The sequence below is a fragment of the Gekko japonicus genome, unplaced genomic scaffold, assembly GCF_001447785.1.
Source record: "Gekko japonicus isolate JY-2015 unplaced genomic scaffold, Gekko_japonicus_V1.1 scaffold2362, whole genome shotgun sequence".
Classification (NCBI taxonomy): domain Eukaryota; kingdom Metazoa; phylum Chordata; class Lepidosauria; order Squamata; family Gekkonidae; genus Gekko; species Gekko japonicus.
In genome coordinates, this window is record NW_015174342.1 from 172,629 (window position 1) to 193,238 (window position 20,610).

Sequence of the window (20,610 nt, forward strand, 5' to 3'; positions counted from 1 at the left end):
AAGCAAAAGGTGGGTGTGGCTGGATAACCACACTTCTGGTAACATGGGGGTGCGGCCTAATGTGCTAATGAGCTGTGCTGTCAGGGGTGTGGCCTAATATGCTAATGAGTTCCTGCTGTGGGGTGTGGCCTATTATGCTAATGAGTTCCTGCTGGGCTTTTTCTACAAAAAGAGCCCTGCTTAACGTAATTAACCTGGTGGATCGCTGTGCTGGTCTGAAGCAACAGAACAAAGCTTAGACCAACAAAGTTTTATTCTGGTACTTGAATGGGAAGTCCAGAATCACAACGCTGAGGCAGGCAATGGCAGACCACCTCTGCTAGTTGCTTGCCTTGAAAACCCGGTGAGGGTCACCGTAAGTTGGCTGTGACTTGAGGGCATTTTACAGACATACGCACATATGATTCTTTGATATCCCCCCCCCCTCCATATTTTACAGATCACATTGGTGTTAGTCTCTTAGTAGCGGTGTCTCTTTCTGTCCCAACTGGTATGCAGTTGCTTCTGTCTGTTGTAAACCTCACATGTTGCTTATTATCAGAGGTCATTTCGGGGGGATTCGTGGGGGATCGCAGTTCCCCCGGGTAAGATATGGGGGGCGGGGCACATGACGAAGCCCCGCCCCCTGCTTCCGGCCGCCCCGCTTCCGGCCCTCATTCAGCCAGGAGGAGGCAGGAGAAGAGGGAGGGTAAGTTGCTTCCTCCCTGCCTCTCCCCACCCCTGCCTGCCTGGGGCCAGGGAGGGCCTTCGCGGGGCTTCCTCACACTCCCGCTGGCCTTGCAGGTCCACCGCCGGGCCCCTCATGGGGCTCAGCAGTGGAGCTAATGAGTTATACTAATGAGTTCCCCTAGCTCTTTTTCTACGAAACGACCCCTGCTTATTATTGTCATTAATGAAGTTCTCAGATGGGAACTACTGTAGCGTCCTAGTCTATTTGGCTCTGTGGGGCAAAACAGTTTCGTACTACTTTGTTTTTAAGAATTTTGACGGTTCCCTCTAAGCTGAGTTAGTGCGAGCTGGCTCACAGTTTTTTAGCCTCCGGCTCACACATTTTTGTCTTAGCTCAGGGAGGAGAGCTCCAGAGCAAACTAATTTATGCAGTAGGCAAATTGCTCCCTCTCAACTTTAATGCCAGTAGCTCACAAAGTAGAATTTTTGCTCACAAGACTCCACAGCTTAGAGGGAGCATTGCATACAACCCTTCCATATACACCCTGACTAACACCTCATATGCTTTTTGATATTCATGTAGTAGCGAAGGGTCTGAACTTGGAGATTCTTCTGATGTTTCTGAAATAGGACAAAATGCTGCTTTGGTCATTGGCTGTATGATCCAAGAGTGGAACCTCTTGTTCCAAGAAATGGCATTCTCAAGTGTTGTCTTATTGTGGTGCCTCAGATACGCACACAGCCGAAGCTGCTTTCAGTACTATCGGGTATTGCTTTGAAAATGAGTTAAGGCGTTTTGAAGAGATCCCCCCCCCAATACTGTCACTAAAACAGAGTATCTTCAAATGTCGTTGCCAGTTGCTCATAGTGGCTCTGCATCGTGTCAGTTCCCGGCATCTCTCAGATGGATTCAGGTTCTGATATTGCAGAGCGGCTCACAGGAAGTAGCCAAGCGAGGGACAGAGGTGGCATTGTTGTGCGCTGTTGAAGAAGCAACGTCGGCTTCCTCCTCGGCATGACTTGGCTGCCATGGAAGAGTTGCTAAGGAAAAAGAACATCCTGTGCTTGGAGTCATTGTTAACGATGCTGTGGTTTCCCCCCCCCTCCCTCCCCTAACTGTTTTCCAAGATGGACGAGATAAAAGGCAAAGACAGAGTGATTTTGGCGCTGGAGAAAGACCTTGGTGTCCAGGCAGGCCATACACAAAAGCTGCTGCTCCAGAAAGAAGCCTTGGATGAACAGCTTGTTCAGGCAAAAGAGGCAGAACGGTACCATGGGAGTCCCAAGAGAGAACTTCCGCCTGGAGTGGGAGAGGTTGCTGAACTTGCAGGAAGCCTGGGGGTAAGAGAACCTTCCAGTGTCTGTCACCCTTGCAACACCCAAACCATTCCAGCTGCAAAATGCTACCTGAGTTAAGAACATAAGGAGATGGATCACTGGGTCAGACCAGGGAGGGCCCATCCAGTCCAGCCTCCTGTCTCATACAGGGGCCAACCAATTCCTCTGGAGGGCCAACAACAGGGCAGAGAGGCCGAGGCCTTCCCCTGAGAAGAACCTCAGAAGAGCCCTACTGGATCAGACCAGGGAGGGTCCATCTAGTCCAGCCTCCCGTCTCACACAGTGGCCAGCCAGTTCCTCTGGCGTGCCAACAACAGTGCAGAGAGGCCGAGGACTTCCCCTGAGAAGAACCTCAGAAGAGCCCTACTGGATCAGACCAGGGAGGGTCCATCTAGTCCAGCCTCCCGTCTCATACAGGGGCCAACCAGTTCCTCTGGAGGGCCAACAACAGGGCAGAGAGGCCGAGGCCTTCCCCTGAGAAGAACCTCAGAAGAGCCCTACTGGATCAGACCAGGGAGGGTCCATCTAGTCCAGCCTCCCGTCTCACACAGTGGCCAGCCAGTTCCTCTGGAGTTCCAACCACAGGGCAGATAGGCCGAGGCCTTCCCTTGATATTGCCTCCTGGCACTGGGATAGAGGAGGATTAGTGCCTCTAAATGTGGAGGTTCCCCTCAGTCACCAGGGCCAGCGGCCACTGATAGAGCTCTCCTCCATGGATCTCTCTAATCCCACAGCACCTTCCTGAGCAGGAAGACTCCCTTCTCGTTCGACATCCACTGAAGCAGAGGGGCGCCAGTCTGCTCAGGAGCCTCAGGACTGCTGGGAATGCGCCCGCCTTGTGGTTGTTGAGTGTGGTGGTGGTGGTGGGGGTCATGAAGTCTCTTTCAAGAGGCCAACCTAATTGCCTGAGGCAAATGCGATAAAATGGCAGCCCTCCTTCAAAATCCAGCTCTGTAAAAGATTTCTGCATTGCCAAGTACAAGTTTGAAACTTTGGAAATCTTTCTGCAGAGTTTCAGCTGAGCAGTGTTTTGATTTCCTGGAACACGTTGATGGTAACACATGGAATTCAAAACCGGGATCGGTCTAAGTTTCATGGGTTCACACGGGCCTTCTGCGGAGGGTGGGCAAGGGTCCACACCAGTGACCCGTTTAACATGTTCACGTCTGCCTTGTTAACAGTGACCCAAGACAATTTTGCTCTGAACTTTCTCTTTGCCAACGGTGTTGTGCTTTAATGCATCTTTTTTACTGTGAAGGAGCAACATATGGATGAGCGAGACATGAGGAGGTTTCAGCTAAAAATAGCTGAACTGAATGCTGTAATACGGAAGCTGGAAGACAGGAATACGCTTTTAGCGGATGAAAGAAATGAACTGGTAAGGTAACGAGCCTAAGACAACTGTGCTTAGTTTTCATCTTGAGTATGCTGCTCTTTTGCATTCGTGTGACCTGGGTGGCCTGTGAGGTTTGTCTTGCCTGCTTTCTATTCCTCTGTGTGATAACTCATTTCCTTGGATTTTGAGCTATGCTTCAAATGTTAGGAAAGCCAGATGTACTTCTAATGTACTCTTGATTGCTCTTTACTTACCATGGCAACAGTGGCAGTTTGATTTCTCTTTTCCTCGTTGAGGCACGGAGAGAAGTTTACAGTCGGGATACTGGCTATCCCATAGAAAGCCCTTCATGGCCTTGGTCCCTTTTCTCTGCTGACCGCCTCTCCACCCCCACCCCCCCCAATGCTCCGCCCTGACAGCTTTGCTCTTCTGAGCCAGGGCCTTCAGCAGGTGCCACCCTGCAAATGGTTAAAGTCAACCACGGCCTGTCACACGTGGCCTTCTCTGTGGTGGCCCCCGCCTTACGGAACGGCCTGCCCGAGGATGTCAGGAAGGCTCCCACCCTCCTGGCTGTCTACAAACTATGCAAAACTGAACTATTCAAGAGGGCTTTTCTACGCAGGCGGGAGGGTTGCACGGTGACAGTGTGGTTCAGAAAGAAGCTTGGGGGGGGGGGAAGGGTTAGGGACTCTTACCGATGGGTGTATCACTTATTTATTAAATTCAATTTGATTTTCAACCACCCTCCACCAAAAAGACAGGGCTCAGGGCGGTGTACAACATAATATCATATACAACATTACTAAAACAAACTAAAATCAGTAAACAACAGTAATCAGCCTAAAAATATGGCGCTAAAAATCCCAGTCGTGCCCCCGTCTGGCAGGGAGCGGGAGCGCCAAGAAGATGGAAGCATCGCTGTCCTCAGCTGAAGGCCTGGCGGAGCATCCCTTCCTTACAGGCCCTGCGGAACTGCGTCAAGTCCCACAGGGTATGGATTCGGTAGAGAGTTCCACCAGGTTGGAGCCAGGGCAGAAAACACCCTGGCTCTTGTCAAGGATGGCTGGATATCTATAGACTATCTGTTGCTGTCTTCCTACTCTGTAATTTTTGCATTCATTTAACATGTCGTGTTGATACTTGCACGATGCTTCACCTCTGGTTGGTTTCCAGATTTCTACAAGACAAATCCTGTTGTTCTGTCTATTGGATATCCGGCCCCGTTGATTGCATTGACATCCTATGTAATCCTTGAGTCTCAAAGAGAAAGGCATACTATATATAAATAAAATAAATAATTATTGTTCCCATAAAGACTTTAGGAAAAAATAACTGACTGAATGCCGTCAGCCTAAATTTTGTTTCAAGCCCACTACATTCCCATGATCCTTTTTTTTGCACAATTTGGGAACTATTGTAATATACTACAATGCAAGGCTATGCAAATTGCGAAAAAGACATGCTTATATTTTCAGTTCTAGGAGAGCAAGGTCATATCACGTAATGGAGATACAGGTGAAATAATCAGGAAAATGAACTGGATCCTAAATCCTGTAAGCGGAAAGTGTTCTTAGAAGCAGGCTCACCCTTCTGTTGGGACCTTCTAAAAAATATGCCGACGGCTATACTAAAGAGTGAGAGCTGGGTGAAAGGCCCCCCACTTTTGCTGAAGTGGAACACCCTCGGTTTCCTGGGTTTTGCTGCATCCCCCCTCCATACCACGGGGTATTTTGCTCAGGAGGATCAATTGACCCTTGAAGCTTTTTGGAGGCACAGGTGGCTGCTGGCGGGCAAAGGGAAGGTGGGGAAGACTCACTTCCTGAAGTGGATTCTATTCAAAGATCTCACCCACCATTCTTTCATGTGTGTGTGAAATCTGTAAAGATCTTAGCAGGGAGTGTCTGCGAAAGGGAAACCACCTACTGTGTGGCTGTTACTTTCAGCATTGGCTCTGCCACTAGTCAGATTGCCTTGAGAGCTTTGGGGAGACAGGAGAGAGATGTTGTGCTGATCCATATCATTGTCATTCCTGCAGTGCTCCGTCAAGAGATGGGTGACGAACAGAGAGATAGAGCTGAAAAAGATATACCAAACTGCTGCTTAATCCAAGGAAAGCGTGTTCTCTTTATCTCTTGCATTCCTTGGATCCACATGTTTTCAAACAAAGAAGTGATAAATATTGTTTAGGAACTTGAAAAACGAAGACTTTTCTATCTGTTTTGTCCACTTCACAGTTCCGTTAGGACGCCTTAAAGAGTAAACATTCCGGGAGCATAGCCAAAACAGTGCCAAGAATATTTGCCTCAAGATTTTGTATTGTATTCATACCATCATCTACCGGCTTTGCCTATATTTATGAAACGTACTTCACACAAGGATGAATGTTGTCTAGTATAGGAAATTTGCATTATAAACATTATAAAAACGTATAACTGTGTTAAAGTTGTAGAAGAGTGGTTTTCTTCAAAGAGCTCATTTTTTCCCTATTGCATTCACACTGAAGCCTGTCTTGTCTTTGATGCCTTGAGAAACTGGCTTGTCTGACTCCAAGCAGAGCTGTATCAGAGACCAGCACAATGGCCGGGGTGGGTTTTTGTGGGTTTTTTTGCTGCAAACCTTATGGCAAAATACAGGGGAGGGGCTGTGGCTCAGTGGTAGAACATCTTCCTTGCATGCAGAAGGGTCCAGGTTCAATCCCTGCCATCTCCAGTTGAAAAGGTCAGGTAGTAGATGATGTGAAAGACCCCCTCTGCCTGAGACCCTGGAGAGCCACTGCCAGTCTGACAATACTGACCCTGATGGACCAATGGTCTGATTCACTAGAAGGCAGCCTCACGGGTGTCCATGTGTACATACATACATACATCGGCTGTGAGCCAAAGCTCTGGTCTGTTGACCTGTCTGCCATCCTCCTCAAATGGCTTTTGAGCAGATTTGCAGCTGTGCAGGAGCTCTGGTGGTGGTGGTGGTGGAGGAGTTTCATTTCCTTGCCCTGCAGGAGCTTTTGCGCCTGTGCACTAGAGGATTCTACCTAGGGGGTCCCGGACAAGTCAGTTCAAGGTAATTAAATGAGGTGAAGGGGCAACTAGGCCCTCCATATGGTTGTGGGGAAATGTGCACGCACAAAATAACACAAAAATAGCACTAAATGAACACCAAATGGGAAGACTTAAAAAAACCAGTGTTAATTTATCATCACTGTCCAACTGACTGATTTGCTCATTGTTTACATGATTGGCTGCCCAGCAATGCATAATGACAGTAGGTCTGTGCAGGAGGGAAGGAACGTAGGGCCTCCATCCATCCTGCTGTGTGAGACTGTATGTGGTGAACCACGGCCAAGTGCACTGTTTGGATGTGTGAAAAGTCAACCAGTGAACAGGCTCGGACTGCTCTCAAATAGTGACTGACAAAAACCTGGCTTTCTGTTGTCATCTGGCAAACAGGCTGTAAGCTGGCACAGCAGGAGTTCAAGCATCCCTAGTTGGCATTCAGTAGTCTTGCAGCCCAATCCTTCCAGTAGCTTTCTCCTGTACTGGATCTGCATGAAGAGAGGCTGTAGTGACTGTTGCATTACTGAAGACTAGGTAAAGGTAAAGGTTCCCTTGCTCGAAAGCCAGTCGAATCCGACTCTAGGGTTGCGGTGCTTATCTCTGTTTCAAAGCCAAAGAGCCAGTGCTGTCCGAAGACGTTTCCGTGGTCATGTGCCCGGCATGACTAAACACCAAGGCGCACAGAACGCTGTTACCTTCCCAACAAAGTGGTACCTATTTATCTACTTGCAATTTCTTGCTTTCGAATTGCTAGGTTGGTAGGAGCTGGAACTAGAAGACTACACTGTAATTAAAGCCCCACTCAAAGTTGCATATTCATTTTGCTTCATTATTTTACCATCTGCAGTTGAAACGGTCTCGGGAGACAGAAGGACAGCTTAAGCCACTTGTAGAAAAGAACAAAAGACTGAACAAGAAAAATGAGGACATGCTTCAGAGCATACAGAGAATGGAAGACAAAATAAAGAACCTTTCCAGGGAAAACATAGAAATGGTAAGTGACCATCCTCACATAGCCTGAATTCTCATCATCAGTTCTAGATGGCTTAGAACTTACAAAAGGACAGTGGACTCAAATGGTTAAATCTCCCTTGTATATTGATGTGTGAACTGGCTCCTTGCACTGGAAATAAATGTGGTCCTATGTTGAAGCAGTGGTATTTCAGAATTTGATGTATTCCAAAGGTAGAAGAAGAGGAGAAGATTGGATTTATACCCTGCCCTTCACTCAGAGTGGCTTACAAACTCCTTTCCCTTCCCCTCCCCACAACAGTCACCCTGTGAGGTAGGTGGGGCTGAGAGAGCAACTCTCAAAGAACTTATGACTGACCCAAGGTCACACCAGCAGCTGCATGTGGAGGCGTGGGGAATCAAACCCGGTTCTCCCAGATTAGAGTCCGCGCACTTAACCACTACACCAAACTGGCTAGCCTGTCTGATTTTAGGTAGCTAGCCTATCTGATTTTAACATAACTCATGGCCATAATTTTGGGCCACATTCTTTTTTTGGCCTCATCCCCTGGAAATAGATCAGCACTTGTCTCCTGTCTTACCTAGAACGCTTGGGGGTCCACAAGTGTGCCTCTGAACTTCCAGATCAGGGGGTCTTTTGTCTTTGCTTGAATGTGCAGGAACCCGGGCAATACCCTGGGCTGAGTTGGAATAGCAGGCCGTGACAAAGACAGTTCGTCAGTTCTAATCTTTATGGAACGTAAAAGTAACAGAAGGAAAAGCAGGAAAATGCAAGTAGATTAGAATAATAGAATCACAGAGTTGGAAGGGGTCATACAGACCATCTAGTCCAACCCCCTGCCTAATGCAGGACTAGCCTAAATCGTCTCTGTCAAATATTTGTCCAGCCTCTTCTTGAAAGCTGCCAGTGAAGGGGAGCTCACCACCTCCCTAGGCAGCTAATTCCACCTTTGAACCACTCTGACCATGAAAGAGCTTTTCCTAATATCCAGCTGATACCTTCCTGCATGTAATTTAAGCCCATTATGGCGAGTCCTATCCTCTGCTGCCAACTGGAACAGCTCCTTGCCCTCCTCCAAATGACAGCCTTTCAAAAATTAAAAGAATAACATAAAATACTAAATTTGGGGGACTAAGCTACGAGGCCTGTGTCACACAGGCCTCTGCAGAACACACAGAACCAAGTAAATCAGATGATCCCTCCCTGGTTGTGGTGGGCATGTTCTTCCTTGGCTGTTCCAAATTTTGAACCCATCTTTGGCATGTCCCCGGGGAGGGGGGGGGAGGATGGTGAGGAATGAGCAGAAGTTTAAGGACTGAGGCTTCTCTCTCTCTTAACAGCACTTTGGCTTTAAATGGAAGGATAATAAAGTCGTTATAGAGGCTGCTTGAGGCCACTTGCTGCTGCCTGAGGGTTGGAGCAACAAATCACCTTTGCCCCCGCGCTATTTAAAAACCAGACACAGTGGCTGCGGTTGCTGCCAAACTGTTTGTGAGAGGAATGAATCCTCTGGGGGCAGGGGAAGCCCTGCAGGGCACGTAGGGGTTGCTAGAGCTCCAGCTCCCAGGTGGGTGCACAGAGATGGGAGATGATCTGGAGAAGGCCATGGTGGAGGCGGCAGTCCGGTGAGGGGGACAGGAGGGGCCTGGCTTGCGGAGTCTGTTGGCCTGAGGTGACCTGCCTCCGTTGGCCTCGTGGTAGGGCCAGCCCTGGGAATCATGAATGTGTGCAATAAAAGGGTACATAGTATCTGAATGTGTTGCTGAAATACCCTTTTTGCTTTGTTTTGTAGAAAGAGAAGTTATCAGTCCAGCCCACTTTGAGAAGGCACACTTCGTTGAACGATCTCAGCAGCACGCGGGAAGAACAAGAAGTTGAATTCCTGAAACTGCAAGTTCTGGAGCAACGACGCGTGATTGACGATCTCTCCGTGGTAATGCAGCTGCGTTTCCGGAGCACAGTCTTTGCCCTCCTTCCTCCTTGAGCCGTGGCACCCGGTCACTTGGCCCCAATAGCACGATGCCTGGCGTTTTGGTGCCCCTGGTTTCTCTTGTGGCTGAATGCGAGCCAGGCAGTAGTGGTCCAGACCTCCTGCTGCCAAAGGGAGGGGGCCGGTTGTGGCAAAGGCAACCCCACACCCCCATCTCACTCAGAACAGAAGAGGGGATTCCTTCACCCAGGGGCTTCGATGGTGGCTGGCGCGAGGGTGGCCTCCTTGTGGCACTCGGTGGTGTTGCTTCCCTCTCTTCCCCTTTTCTTCTTTACGCATCTTTGTGTCCCACACGGCTGGCGGGGAGAGTTCAGAGAATGGATTTTTGTAAAGGAGAAGGAAAAGTAGTAATACGATACAAAATGGAGGGGTGTTGGTGGGTGGGTGGGAGTGTTGCCTTGTCTATGGCTCCTTTTTTTTAGAGGTCTGAAGAAGTGCTTGAGTGTTTGTGTCCAGGGGCACCTTTAAAACCAACAAAGTTTTATTCTGGGTATACGCTTTCAGCTTTCGTGTGCACGCATGTACGTTCACCCAAAAGCTTGCGCCCAGAATAGAGCTCTGTTGATCTTAAAGGTGCCCCCTTGGTGGACTCTGGCTCTGTTCTGCTGCTGCAGACCAGCACGGTGACCACACACACCCCGAATCCGTTCCAGTGTTTGTGTGTTGCAGTGAGAAAATGCTCAAGCTGTTTAGAATTGTTTAGCTTTACAAAAATAACCAACTTCTTAAAGATGCCACCACATCAGGCCATGAGGGGAATTGTTAATTAGATGTGCTAGCGTTATTTGTGGGGTTGGGGGGGGGGGGGGGGCACGGTGGATGAAGTATGTGGGGCAGAGCGCCGTCTCTTAGTGCTGAGGAAATGACGTCTCCCCCTATTGGAAGGACTGTTTTGAAGACTTGTGTCTGCATCCTGCTCACCACAGTGGAGTAGCTCATGGTTCCAATTGTGACCCATCCCTGGGGGAAATTCCAAATACCTAGAGCCTTTCCCACCTCTGTATAGGTTTAAAAAAAAACAAAACAAAAACCTTGCACTTGAGTTCCTGAATGCAGTCTGACTTATATCCTGATAATATTTATGAGACGGTTGAAGGCTTGTCCAATCCCATCCGTAAGGGCTGAGGTCTTCCCCATCTCCTCCTGCCTGGTCTTCTTTAACTGGAGATGCCGGGGACCTTCTGCAGGCCAAGCAGAGGCTCTGCCAGGGAGCCACAGCCTGCTTCTCCACGGGATGAGGCCTGCGTCTTCTTTGCTCTCCGCTTCATGGGTCAGAAAGGCTTGTAGTGGATCAGCCTCACTTTTCCCAGCCTGTTCCAGCCAGCCACACTGCGGGGTCTGTCTGTCTGTCTGTCTCTGAAATTCCCTTCATGCCCATGCGCACGTGGTGTTGTAATGCCGCCGCACTCCCAGCACCAGCCCACAGCAGTCTTGTGTGCTCTCTGCCACCGACCTCATTAAGGAGTTGAAGTTAAAATGACAGAAAATGAACAAAAGGAGAAACTAAAGGAAGAGAAGGCTACAAACTGGGCTGCAGACTGAGCTGTAGAAGCGAGAACAAGGAGGTTGTAACTGAGATGGAAACAACTCTAGAAAGTTCAATTCCCCAAAATTAACGAGGGAAGGATGTGTTCCCCCCCCCAATACAGCAGGGGGCAGCTTTAGATCCTCCACCCCTGCAGTCATTCTGAAAATTCTGAGCAGGTTTTAAATGAAACTTCTCTTCATTTAGGAACGTGAACGATTGTTACGGTCTAAGAAGCATAAAAGAAAAAGTTTGAAACTTCCAAAAGTAAGTAACATTTCTCTCTGTCTTGATGAATGTTGGCTTCTCCATACTAAAATACACTGTTGTAAATAAGGAAAAGTAATTTTAAGCATCATAGTTAAAATATTGATGGCTGCGGTTTCCAGTGTGCAGATGTCCGGGCAGCTGGATTGCAGTCTCACACTCAGTGGCCACCTGGTGGCGCTGTCTCATCACATTCTGCTTTGTGCAGTTAAACTGGCTAAAGAACAACCTTACAGCCAGTAATTCGCCTGCATTGTTTTTCGCATACCCTTTCCTGATGTTGCCTCCTGGCATTGGTATTCAGAGGTTTCCTTCCTGTGAATTTAGAGGCTCCTTTAAGTTACCATGGCTAGTAGCCACTAATAGACCTATCCTCCATGAATCTGTCTAATCCCCTTTTAAATCTGTCTATGCGTATGGCCATCACAACATCCTCTGGCAGCAAATTCTTCATCGTAATCACTCGTGTAAAAAAGTATTCCCTTTTGTTCGTCCAGAATTTACCGCCCATCCGCTTCATTAGATGCCCTTGAGTTATAGTCTTTTGAGACTCATCTCTTTTCGAGACTGAAAAATCCCAGACTCTTCAGCGTTTTTTTCTCAGAGAAGGTGCTGCAATCCCACAGTCATCTTGGCCGCCCTCTTCTGTACTTTTTCCTGCTCTGCAATGTCCTTTCTGAGATACAGTAACCAGAACTGCACACAAGAGATTAAGATAAAAGGAAAAGGAAGGAAAGAAACCCACACGCGGAGGCATCTGAGAGTAGATATTAAAATAAGAAAAAGGGAAAAAAGGAAGGGTGAGAATTTGGGGGGGGGGGATGAGAGGAGGCAATATGAATCTAGCTGAATAGGAAGCAGAGAAGCGGAGGCATTGCTTCGCAAAGAGATACAAGGATTCTTGCCAAGTGAAGGTCTCAGGTTTTGTCAGTCGTATGTCATTCTCTCCCTGAAAGGATAAGCATGAATGTTTATCTGTGCCGGAGGGATTGTGAATAACTCTGCTGAGGGAAAGGCTTGGTTTTGTGATTTTCTGTGACTGATAGGGGGGCTCAGAAGATCATTGGCTGCCCTCTCCCATCCCTGGAGGACTTGTATAGTTCTCGATGTTTGAAAAAAGCAAAGAACATTTTGCAGGACTTGTCACATCCTGAACATTCCCTGTTTGAACTGCTGCCTTCGGGCAGAAGATTAAAGCAAGGACAAATAGATTAAAAATAGTTTTTATTCGAGAGCTATTATTGCCTTAAATGCTGTATGAAATTGGAATTTGGGTGACATTGGTGGTTTTAGGTTGTTATGTGAACCTTAAGGGAGTTATGGGACAGTAGTGAATGGTGTGCTGTCTTACCAAGCCCAGGCTGGAACAGAAATTCCCCTCTGCACGGCATGCCACTTTCACTTTGATTGATTGTCAGTTTTTATGGCAGTGTCCAGACTGCATGCTGCTTTCACGTCCTTGATCTCTCAGTTTTATGGTAGCGTCTGCATAGATTTATGGCCATTCAGGGGGGGGTGACTTGTGCTCCGTACAGTTGTGGTTTGGAGGACAGGGCTTGGGAGCCTCTGGTTTTAAAAACCTAACTCTTTTTGAAATAAGAAGGGATTTTCACACCAGGTCATGTTAGCAGGAAATCCTTGGTGGGGGTGTGTTGTGTTATTTTGTTGGCTTGGCTTTTTCAGTTGTGTACCTGGCACGTTTGCGCTCTGCACACCTTTTGCAGGGCCGCTGTTCTGTGCCGAGGACATAAGATGCTCTGGGTTGTGCAGGCTAAGCTTTGGGGGCCTTGTCAGTGGGGGGAACAAGGCGGGTTTCCATGGGAGGCTGTGGACTCATTCCCTTGCTGGTGCCAGGTAACTGTTGCTACCCTGACTTTCCTTGGGCATGCTGCTAATTGCCATGGGGTGCTGGGGAGAGTGGCTCGCTGCTTCCAATTAACTCGCCGCTCCAAGAGCCGCCCCGGGGGTGGAGAAGCCCTGTGCGCAGTGCAGCCGTGGAAGGCATGCCGCTGTTTGCAAATGGTTAAATGTTGTAGTTTGCTTTCGAGACCCACCTTCCTTCCTACATCCCTAGATGTCTCTGAGTCAGAATAATACCGGGCAGATATTTCAGGCTTGTGAATTCTGACAAGTGACATGGCTGAGAAGACTTTCTAGGGTTTCTGGCTGTGAGACAGACAACCAGAACGCTTTGGAACCTGGCAAGCTTCGGGGGCTCCTTTCTATTCCGCGAACAGGAGAGCTTCTACAGAGTTTCTGAGGAGAGCAGGGAGTGGCCAGCCCCTGCATCATTAGTATGGAATATGTCATTCTTGTCTTGTATTTCTCCTTTTTCGTCTGCCTGTGTGCTCTGGTGTGTTTATATTTTTCTGGCTGCCAAGAAATGACTTACAAGCATGAAGGTAAGAGCTCTTCGCGATTGGTTCACATTCATATGCTTCATGGATTGGCTTTTCTGTCCATCCGTTGGTCAGGGAATGTAAAAAAGAGATGGTTTTCTACCCACTTCAAGTTTCTAAAACTTTGTTTTTTTTAAGTCATGGTGAAAATGGCAACCTGTTTTAAACTGTTTTTTAGCCCTCTTGAATAATGTGGTTTGTTGCTGGAATACATTCGTCATAGGATTGTCGCGGTCCGCGCGGAATGCTGGCTGGCACGTTAGTGCCCAAGGGAGATAGAGAACCCACAAACGCTGGAGTCAGGTACTTTGGTGCAACCACAGTGATTTATTTACACCAAGCCACCACCTATTTACAGCTCTGAGTGTCAATATGCTCCGCAGCAACTGATACATGGAGAAGGGGAAGAATGCTGTACAAGCTGTACATTTATACATCTGCTGACCAATCAGCTCATGGCTGATGCAACCTTCAGCAATATCTTCAGTGCCAGGCTGCACTGCCTTAAACTGGTTCTGGCCAGCCTCCTAGCAGTCACATGCTGTTATTAGCTGTCACTTTTCTGACACACCAGATTAAACTCATCTAGGCCAGCCTTACCATAATTTGTGTATCACGACAAGGATGAGATTTGTATAAGAGTCCTGCTGCCGTTGTTTGGTTAGGGAAAATAAACCATCAAAATGAACAGCAGAATCAAGTGATTAAAATAGTAACAAATAAAGTTAAAATGACCATAGATTAAATAAGTATCACAGAGCCTCAGAGCCACTGTGAGTGTCCTGTCCCTGTCCTTACCAGAAAGAGGATTAAGGAGATGATAGTCACTAGAGCGACTCAGAGAGGAAACTAACAGGGGAGAAAGCTGGGATGCTCTCAGCTCTGTAGATGGCTGTGTGCTATGGCTTCTTCTAATTGTCACGGCTGTTCCATGAAAAATTACATGTATGCTCTGAACATGGTCTTAAAGGTGCCACTGGACTCAAACTTTGTTCTGTTGCTTCAAACCAGCATGGCAACCCACCTGATTCTGTCTGTCCTTTTTATATGTTTCCTTGTGTTCTTCTGGTGCAACTTGTGTTTCCAGGCACTACTGGGCAGTATTGTCCCATCCATGTGCAGAAGAGATGCAGAGTTGTATCGCTGTAGCTCTTTCAGGCCCCCAGAAAGGTCATTCCTGGGGCCACAGGATCCGTGCCCCCCTCTGCAGCTATTTAAACCTGTGGATCAGTGCCACATTGACAGAAGGAAGATTTTCTCCAAACTTGTGGGACCTCTTTCAGAACCCCCCCCCCAAAAAAAAAACCGCAGAGTAATTGTTTGAACGTGTGTCTCCTGGGACCCTCTTCCTCTGCCTGAAACAGAGGTGGCAGTGCCGGAAGTGTGCAGATGGTCAGGAAGGAAAAGAATCATGGAATCATAGAATGTTAAGAGTTGGAAAGGACCTTGCAGGTCATCTAGTCCAACCCCCTGCACTCTGCAGGAGCATAGCCGAAAGATTGCCCTACAACATACCCGAAAGATGGTCATCCAGCCTCCGCTTGAAAACATCCAGCGAAGGAGCATCCACCACCTCCCGAGGCAGTCTGTTCCACTGCTCAACCACTCTTACAGTTAGGAAGTTTCTCCTGATATTTAGCCGGTGTCGACTCCCTTGTAATTTCCACCCATTAGATGTAGTCTTGCAATCCGGAGTAAGAGAGAATACATCTGCTCCATCTTCTACATGACAGCCCTTCAAATACTTGAAGACTGCAATCGTGTCTCCTCTAAGCCTTCTCTTTCCCAGGCTAAACATACCCAAGTCTTTCAGCCTTTTCTCATAAGACTTGGATTCCAACCCTCTCACCATCCTGGTTGCCCTCTTCTGGACACGCTCGACCTTGTCAACATCCTTCCTAAAATGTGGTGCCCAAAACTGGACACAGTACTCCAGGTGAGGCCTGACCATAGCAGAATAGAGCGGAACTACCACCTCCCGTGATCTGGACACAATGCTTCCGTTAATGCATCCTAAGATTGCATTAGCTTTCTTCGCAGCCACATCGCACTGCAGGCTCATGTTTAGCTTGTGATCAACCAAAACACTTAGATCCCTTTCACATGTGCTGCTGTCAAGCCAAGTCCCTCCCATTCGATATCTGTGCCTTTGATTTTTTTTGTACCTAAGTGTAGGACTTTGCACTTAAGAGGGAGCCTCTAATGGCCTGATGACTCTTGGAAGACACAGATGGGTCTGGGGGAGGGGAAATTATGTTTAATGTTAAAGTAAGTAATATGGAAAGCGACTGTTGGAAGAAATAGACTGTGCAACATCACTTAATGCTAGCACAGGCTTTGGTGTCTTGGGAATGGCAGTAGCTAGTATGGGGGTTGAAAGGGTACTTATTATTTATTTATTTAATTTATTACCACCACCACCCCGCCCAGTCACATTTACCTCTCCGACTTTTCTTTTGTCCACTTCTGCTGCTTTCCCTTTGTTACCCAGAATGCTGCTCTCAGAGGTTCCTTCCTTCCGGTCACTTCCCTTCTCTATCTCCCTTCCTCTGTCCACCATGGGGACTGGACATGCTTTCTACTGTCTCTCTCCATCCTACCTAGATAGTCAGCTAGAAGCCTTCTCTTTGCCTTTCCTATCCAGTATGGAGTCCTCTCATAATAAACAATTTCTGTCTCTTTTCTAAGTAACAATCCTAAGTGTGAACCTCTCCCTTAAGCTACCAAACTATAGAATTCAGCAACAGAGTTCCTTTATGAGATGGTTCAGACATTAAAAGCCCTGTAAGTCATTTGGAATGCAAATAATATCCTCTTGTGACCAGACTAAAACCTGTACTTGGGACTCCTAGAAAGAATCCCCCCCCCCCCAAGTCTAAAAGTAAACTGTTGTTAAACTCAGCTCTCTGAATGCTGTGCTGGAGTTCCCGCCAGGGAAATGTTGGGTGAGGGAGGGGGGGGGGACTTTGCCTGTGCTGTGGCTTGTAGTTTGTAGGTAGGCCTCAGCTGCTCAGCGAGCTGTTGTGATGCCAAAGAAAATGGAGGTACCTTTTATTATTGACATTTATGAAGAATTGATGGAGTCCATCTCAATTTGAGAGGACCTTATAGGTGTGGGTGTCTATGTGGTCAAGCGCTGGGAAAAGCGTTGGGGACTGGATTCACTAGCTGCTTATTTCTTAAAGACAGAAATGAAAGGCATTTTGATGTGTAGCCCTACACCTGTGCCTCTTGGTCAGAAAGAATGTTGGTCTTTTTTCAGAGGCATGTTGTGGAGACATTTTTTGGATTTGATGAAGAATCTGTTGATTCAGAAACCTCATCGGTTGCCTCCTATAACACAGACAAGACAGACAGAACGCCAGCTACGCCGGAAGAGGACTTGGAAGACGTGAGTGGATTGGGTTATGACTTGATATACAAAGTTTTTCTTTTCCTATTACTTACTTTCTTAGATTTTATTTAAAACATCAAAATGAGCAATGAGGTCCATCTTTTAATAATAATAATCTGTCTCCTCCCTCATTAGAGAAATGACACCCCCCCACCCCCGTTTCCAGCAAATATAAACTCTGTTTGCAGTACTTAGATGTCTGCGTAGACAGCATGCACACGAAAGCTTATACCCAAAATAAAACTTTGTTGGTCTTAAAGGTGCCACTGGACTCAAACTTAGACCTAAAAAGGAGGTTTGCTGAAGTTTCAAGAATTTATAGCAGCTGCTGAAAAAGTGTCAACCTCAGAAAGAAATAGGTAAAAACAACTACAGCTGTGTAGTTTCTCTTTTTTGGAATCTTGGTTGGGGCACAGGGGCACCGAGGTCTCCCCACCGGCAGGAGAGAGTTTATTAGACGTGCTGCCCACTCCTGTGCTGAGCTGCTCCAGCCTCAGCCCACATGGACCTCGATGGAATTGGACTGCAGTGGTTCTGTGCAGGATTGCTGACCGCACACATCCAAGCCACATGCATTCTGGGAGGGGGGGGGGGCACAGTGCGGATGAACAAGACCTACACCATGGGGCTATACGGTGCTATAATGGAGTCAAGGTTAACCTGAAAGCTAAAAACAAATATAAAATCATGGTAAAACAAAAAAAGTATGCTTTCACGTCATGGGGCAGGTGTTTGGGATGGAATGAATGAGCCAACTCCAAAGGCCCAGGAGACACATTATGATTTGTAACATGCGAGGTGTAGGTTAGGAGCGGGGGAACTTGTCTTCCAAGCACGTGGGGCCCTGATACAGATCAGGACCATGATGTGAGGGGGAGGGGCCTTTAGCCTTCCCCTTGTGCCATTTTCCCAACCTGAAATGGCCCAGGAGGGGTCATTATTTGCCCTGTGGGGATGGCGATGCATAGGACCAGCAGACGGACCCTTCCCTTTCAACTGTTTCCTCCCGGCCTCCATGATCTGTTCCCGAGAAGGCCTTTCTTCCTGAGCAGACTAGTGCTCCCAAGAAGGCCCCCCCCCTGCCCCCCCCCTCGGTGACTGTCATGGGCCTGTTTTGATCCACACGTATCTCTGTCGTCGTCGAGGTGACGGTCCTCCTAGGGCTTCTTCTTTGATCATCTCTCTCTTCATTGGACTTAGAAAAGGGTAGCCCATGGAGTTGCCGTTTGCTAGGAGTGGAGGCAGCAGCGTAAATCCCAACAGTGCTTTTTCGCAGGTAGAAGGACATCATAGAATCATAGAGTTGGACGGGGGGTCTCCAGAGTCATCTAGTCTAACCCCACACACTTCTGTCCACGGAGTGTGACTTTTGTGGCTCTTTACTCCCACCCCTGAATTCCTGATCTGCGTGTTAATTAACCCCCAGGAGCTGCAGTATTCTGGGGGCCATTTGGGGCTGCTGTGGGCAGGATCTACCTAATAGGACTCTTGTGGGGATAAAACAGAGGAAGGGGAAACGACGGATACTCCTCCCGAGCGCCTTGGAAGAAGTGGAGGGTGAACACATACGAGACAATATAGAGTGCTGTTGTACACACACACACACACACACACACACACCCGAGAGAGAGAGAGGATTGTGAATGTCTGCACGTTCATAATCCTCTGGTCTTCGAGGTGCCGCTGGACTCAAACTTTGTTCTGTTGCTTCAGACCGCCACGGTGACCCGCCTGAGCCTGTCTCCTTTTCAGGTGGTTGCCACAAATATCAACTGTTGTTGACCCGACGTGGAAGCGGCAGCCTTTCCATGAAGCCCTGGGACGCACACGTTGCAAAGAATATCACTGGAATTCTGTTTTTATACTTCACTTGTTTCTATAATTCTTCACTTGTTTCTATAATTCTTCTTCTTTTTCCTTCAAAGGGATCATACTAAAATGCAAAATATATTTGCGACACCAAGCATATGTATTTTTTCCTTTCTTTAAAGAACACACCGAAAGAAGAAGCCGACTTGCGGTTCTGTCAGCTGACCAGAGAATATCAGGCGTTGCAGCGGGCATATGCGCTGCTGCAGGAGCAGGTTGGGGGAACTCTGGATGCAGAGAGAGAAGCCAGGGTAACTGCATTTTTAGAACAATGTATTCCTGCTTCCAGCTCTCTAGACGACTTGGCATACACTGGATGAGGAGAGGCGCGGTGACTGACATGCTTAACAGCTGACCTACTTAAATCTTTTGTGGTGTCCATGATTGAACCCCACCTGAATTAATTGAATTCCACCATGACAGGATTCCCCTTCAACGCTACTTATAAGCGGGCCCTGTTAGTAGAACACTGTTAGTAGAACATTGTGGTGGGTCTAGATTTCCATGTTTGGTGTCTTCTGCAACTTCAGACTTGATCTGGGATTTTGGACTTGCCTGTTGTTACTCTTGGTTGGAACCACAAACCCATTCCAGAATTCAGTTGGAATCAGATTTTGGAAGCATCTTGACTCTCTAGCATCTGTTCATAACAATTGCTCATCCAACTAGATCTGAATGCTTTCTCACAGGATTTCTGTGGCATGATGCACTTTTTAGGGGGAATTCATAAATAGCTTAAGTGGTCTTTTAGACACAGACCTCTTAAGCACTCATAGCGTCTTGAAAACATGCCCTGCTGAAGCAGAACACCCTCACCGGAGGCTGCTTCCCCCTCCCTTCCAGTTAAATTAGCCTGATTCAGGTTACATTCACGTGAGCCTTTGTCCTTTCCTATCCTTGTTACCCTCTAAATTCCGTATCCCACATATCATTTATCTCCGTGGCCTGTTGACAACCTGCAGTGCCCTTTTAGCCAGAGTTAACACCAGGAGTCATTTTGAAGAAAAAGAGGTGCAGGAGCTCATTAGCATAACTTATTACCACAATTGAGGTACCATGGTCGGACCACTATGCCCTGAAGGCTCGTGTAAATGTCCCGCCCCGACCCTGTCTAGGCGGCGAGCATATTTTAGCTCGCCCGCGGAGCCTGATGGACCCAATGCGGCTTCAGACGGCTCTCCGGGATCCGATGCCCCCTGGCGGTTCGTTAGATGTGCTCGTGGAGGATTGGCATAGCCGACTCACTGCGGCCATCGACGTGATCGTTCCTCGGCGCCCTCTGCGCCCTCGCTCTAGGCTAGCCCCTTGGTATACCCAGGGGCTGCGGCTTATGAAACAGGAGCTCAGACGGCTAGAGAGACGGTGGCGCCGAGCTTGCGACGAGGCGACAAGAGCATCTTATAGGACGTTTATGAAAGCCTATGAGATGGCAGTCAAGGCTGCGAAGAGAGACTTCTACGCAGCCAGGGTTGCGTCCGCTAGCTCACGCCCGGCCCAATTATTTAGGACAATTCGGTCATTGACAACACTGCCTCAGGGCAGACAAAATTGTAGGGAATTGGACATTGGCTGCGAGGCTTTTGCGAGCTATTTTGCAGATAAAGTCTTAGCGCTCCGCTGCGACCTCCCCGCTACAGTTGAGACAGTATGCGAACTTGAGGCCCCTTGCGCGGCTCCGCCGGGGTTGGAAGGGTTCGATCTACTCAGCTTGGAGGAAGTTGATAGGGTGCTCACAGCTGTGCGCCCAACCACTTGCAGCCTGGATCCGTGCCCCTCCTGGCTCATTAAAGCGGGCCA

At 48.0% G+C, this 20,610-nt stretch overlaps 1 protein-coding gene across 1 annotated transcript in view; it reads left to right on the plus strand.

Moving 5' to 3' along the window:
- Positions 1 to 20,610, plus strand: part of JAKMIP1 (janus kinase and microtubule interacting protein 1) — an 81,819-nt gene that overhangs the window by 16,818 nt on the left and 44,391 nt on the right. The window contains 7 exon segments of the mRNA XM_015424294.1: positions 1,798 to 2,010; positions 3,269 to 3,385; positions 7,244 to 7,390; positions 9,162 to 9,302; positions 11,092 to 11,151; positions 16,813 to 16,941; positions 18,936 to 19,064. Coding sequence (XP_015279780.1) covers positions 1,798 to 2,010; positions 3,269 to 3,385; positions 7,244 to 7,390; positions 9,162 to 9,302; positions 11,092 to 11,151; positions 16,813 to 16,941; positions 18,936 to 19,064 — 936 coding nt within the window.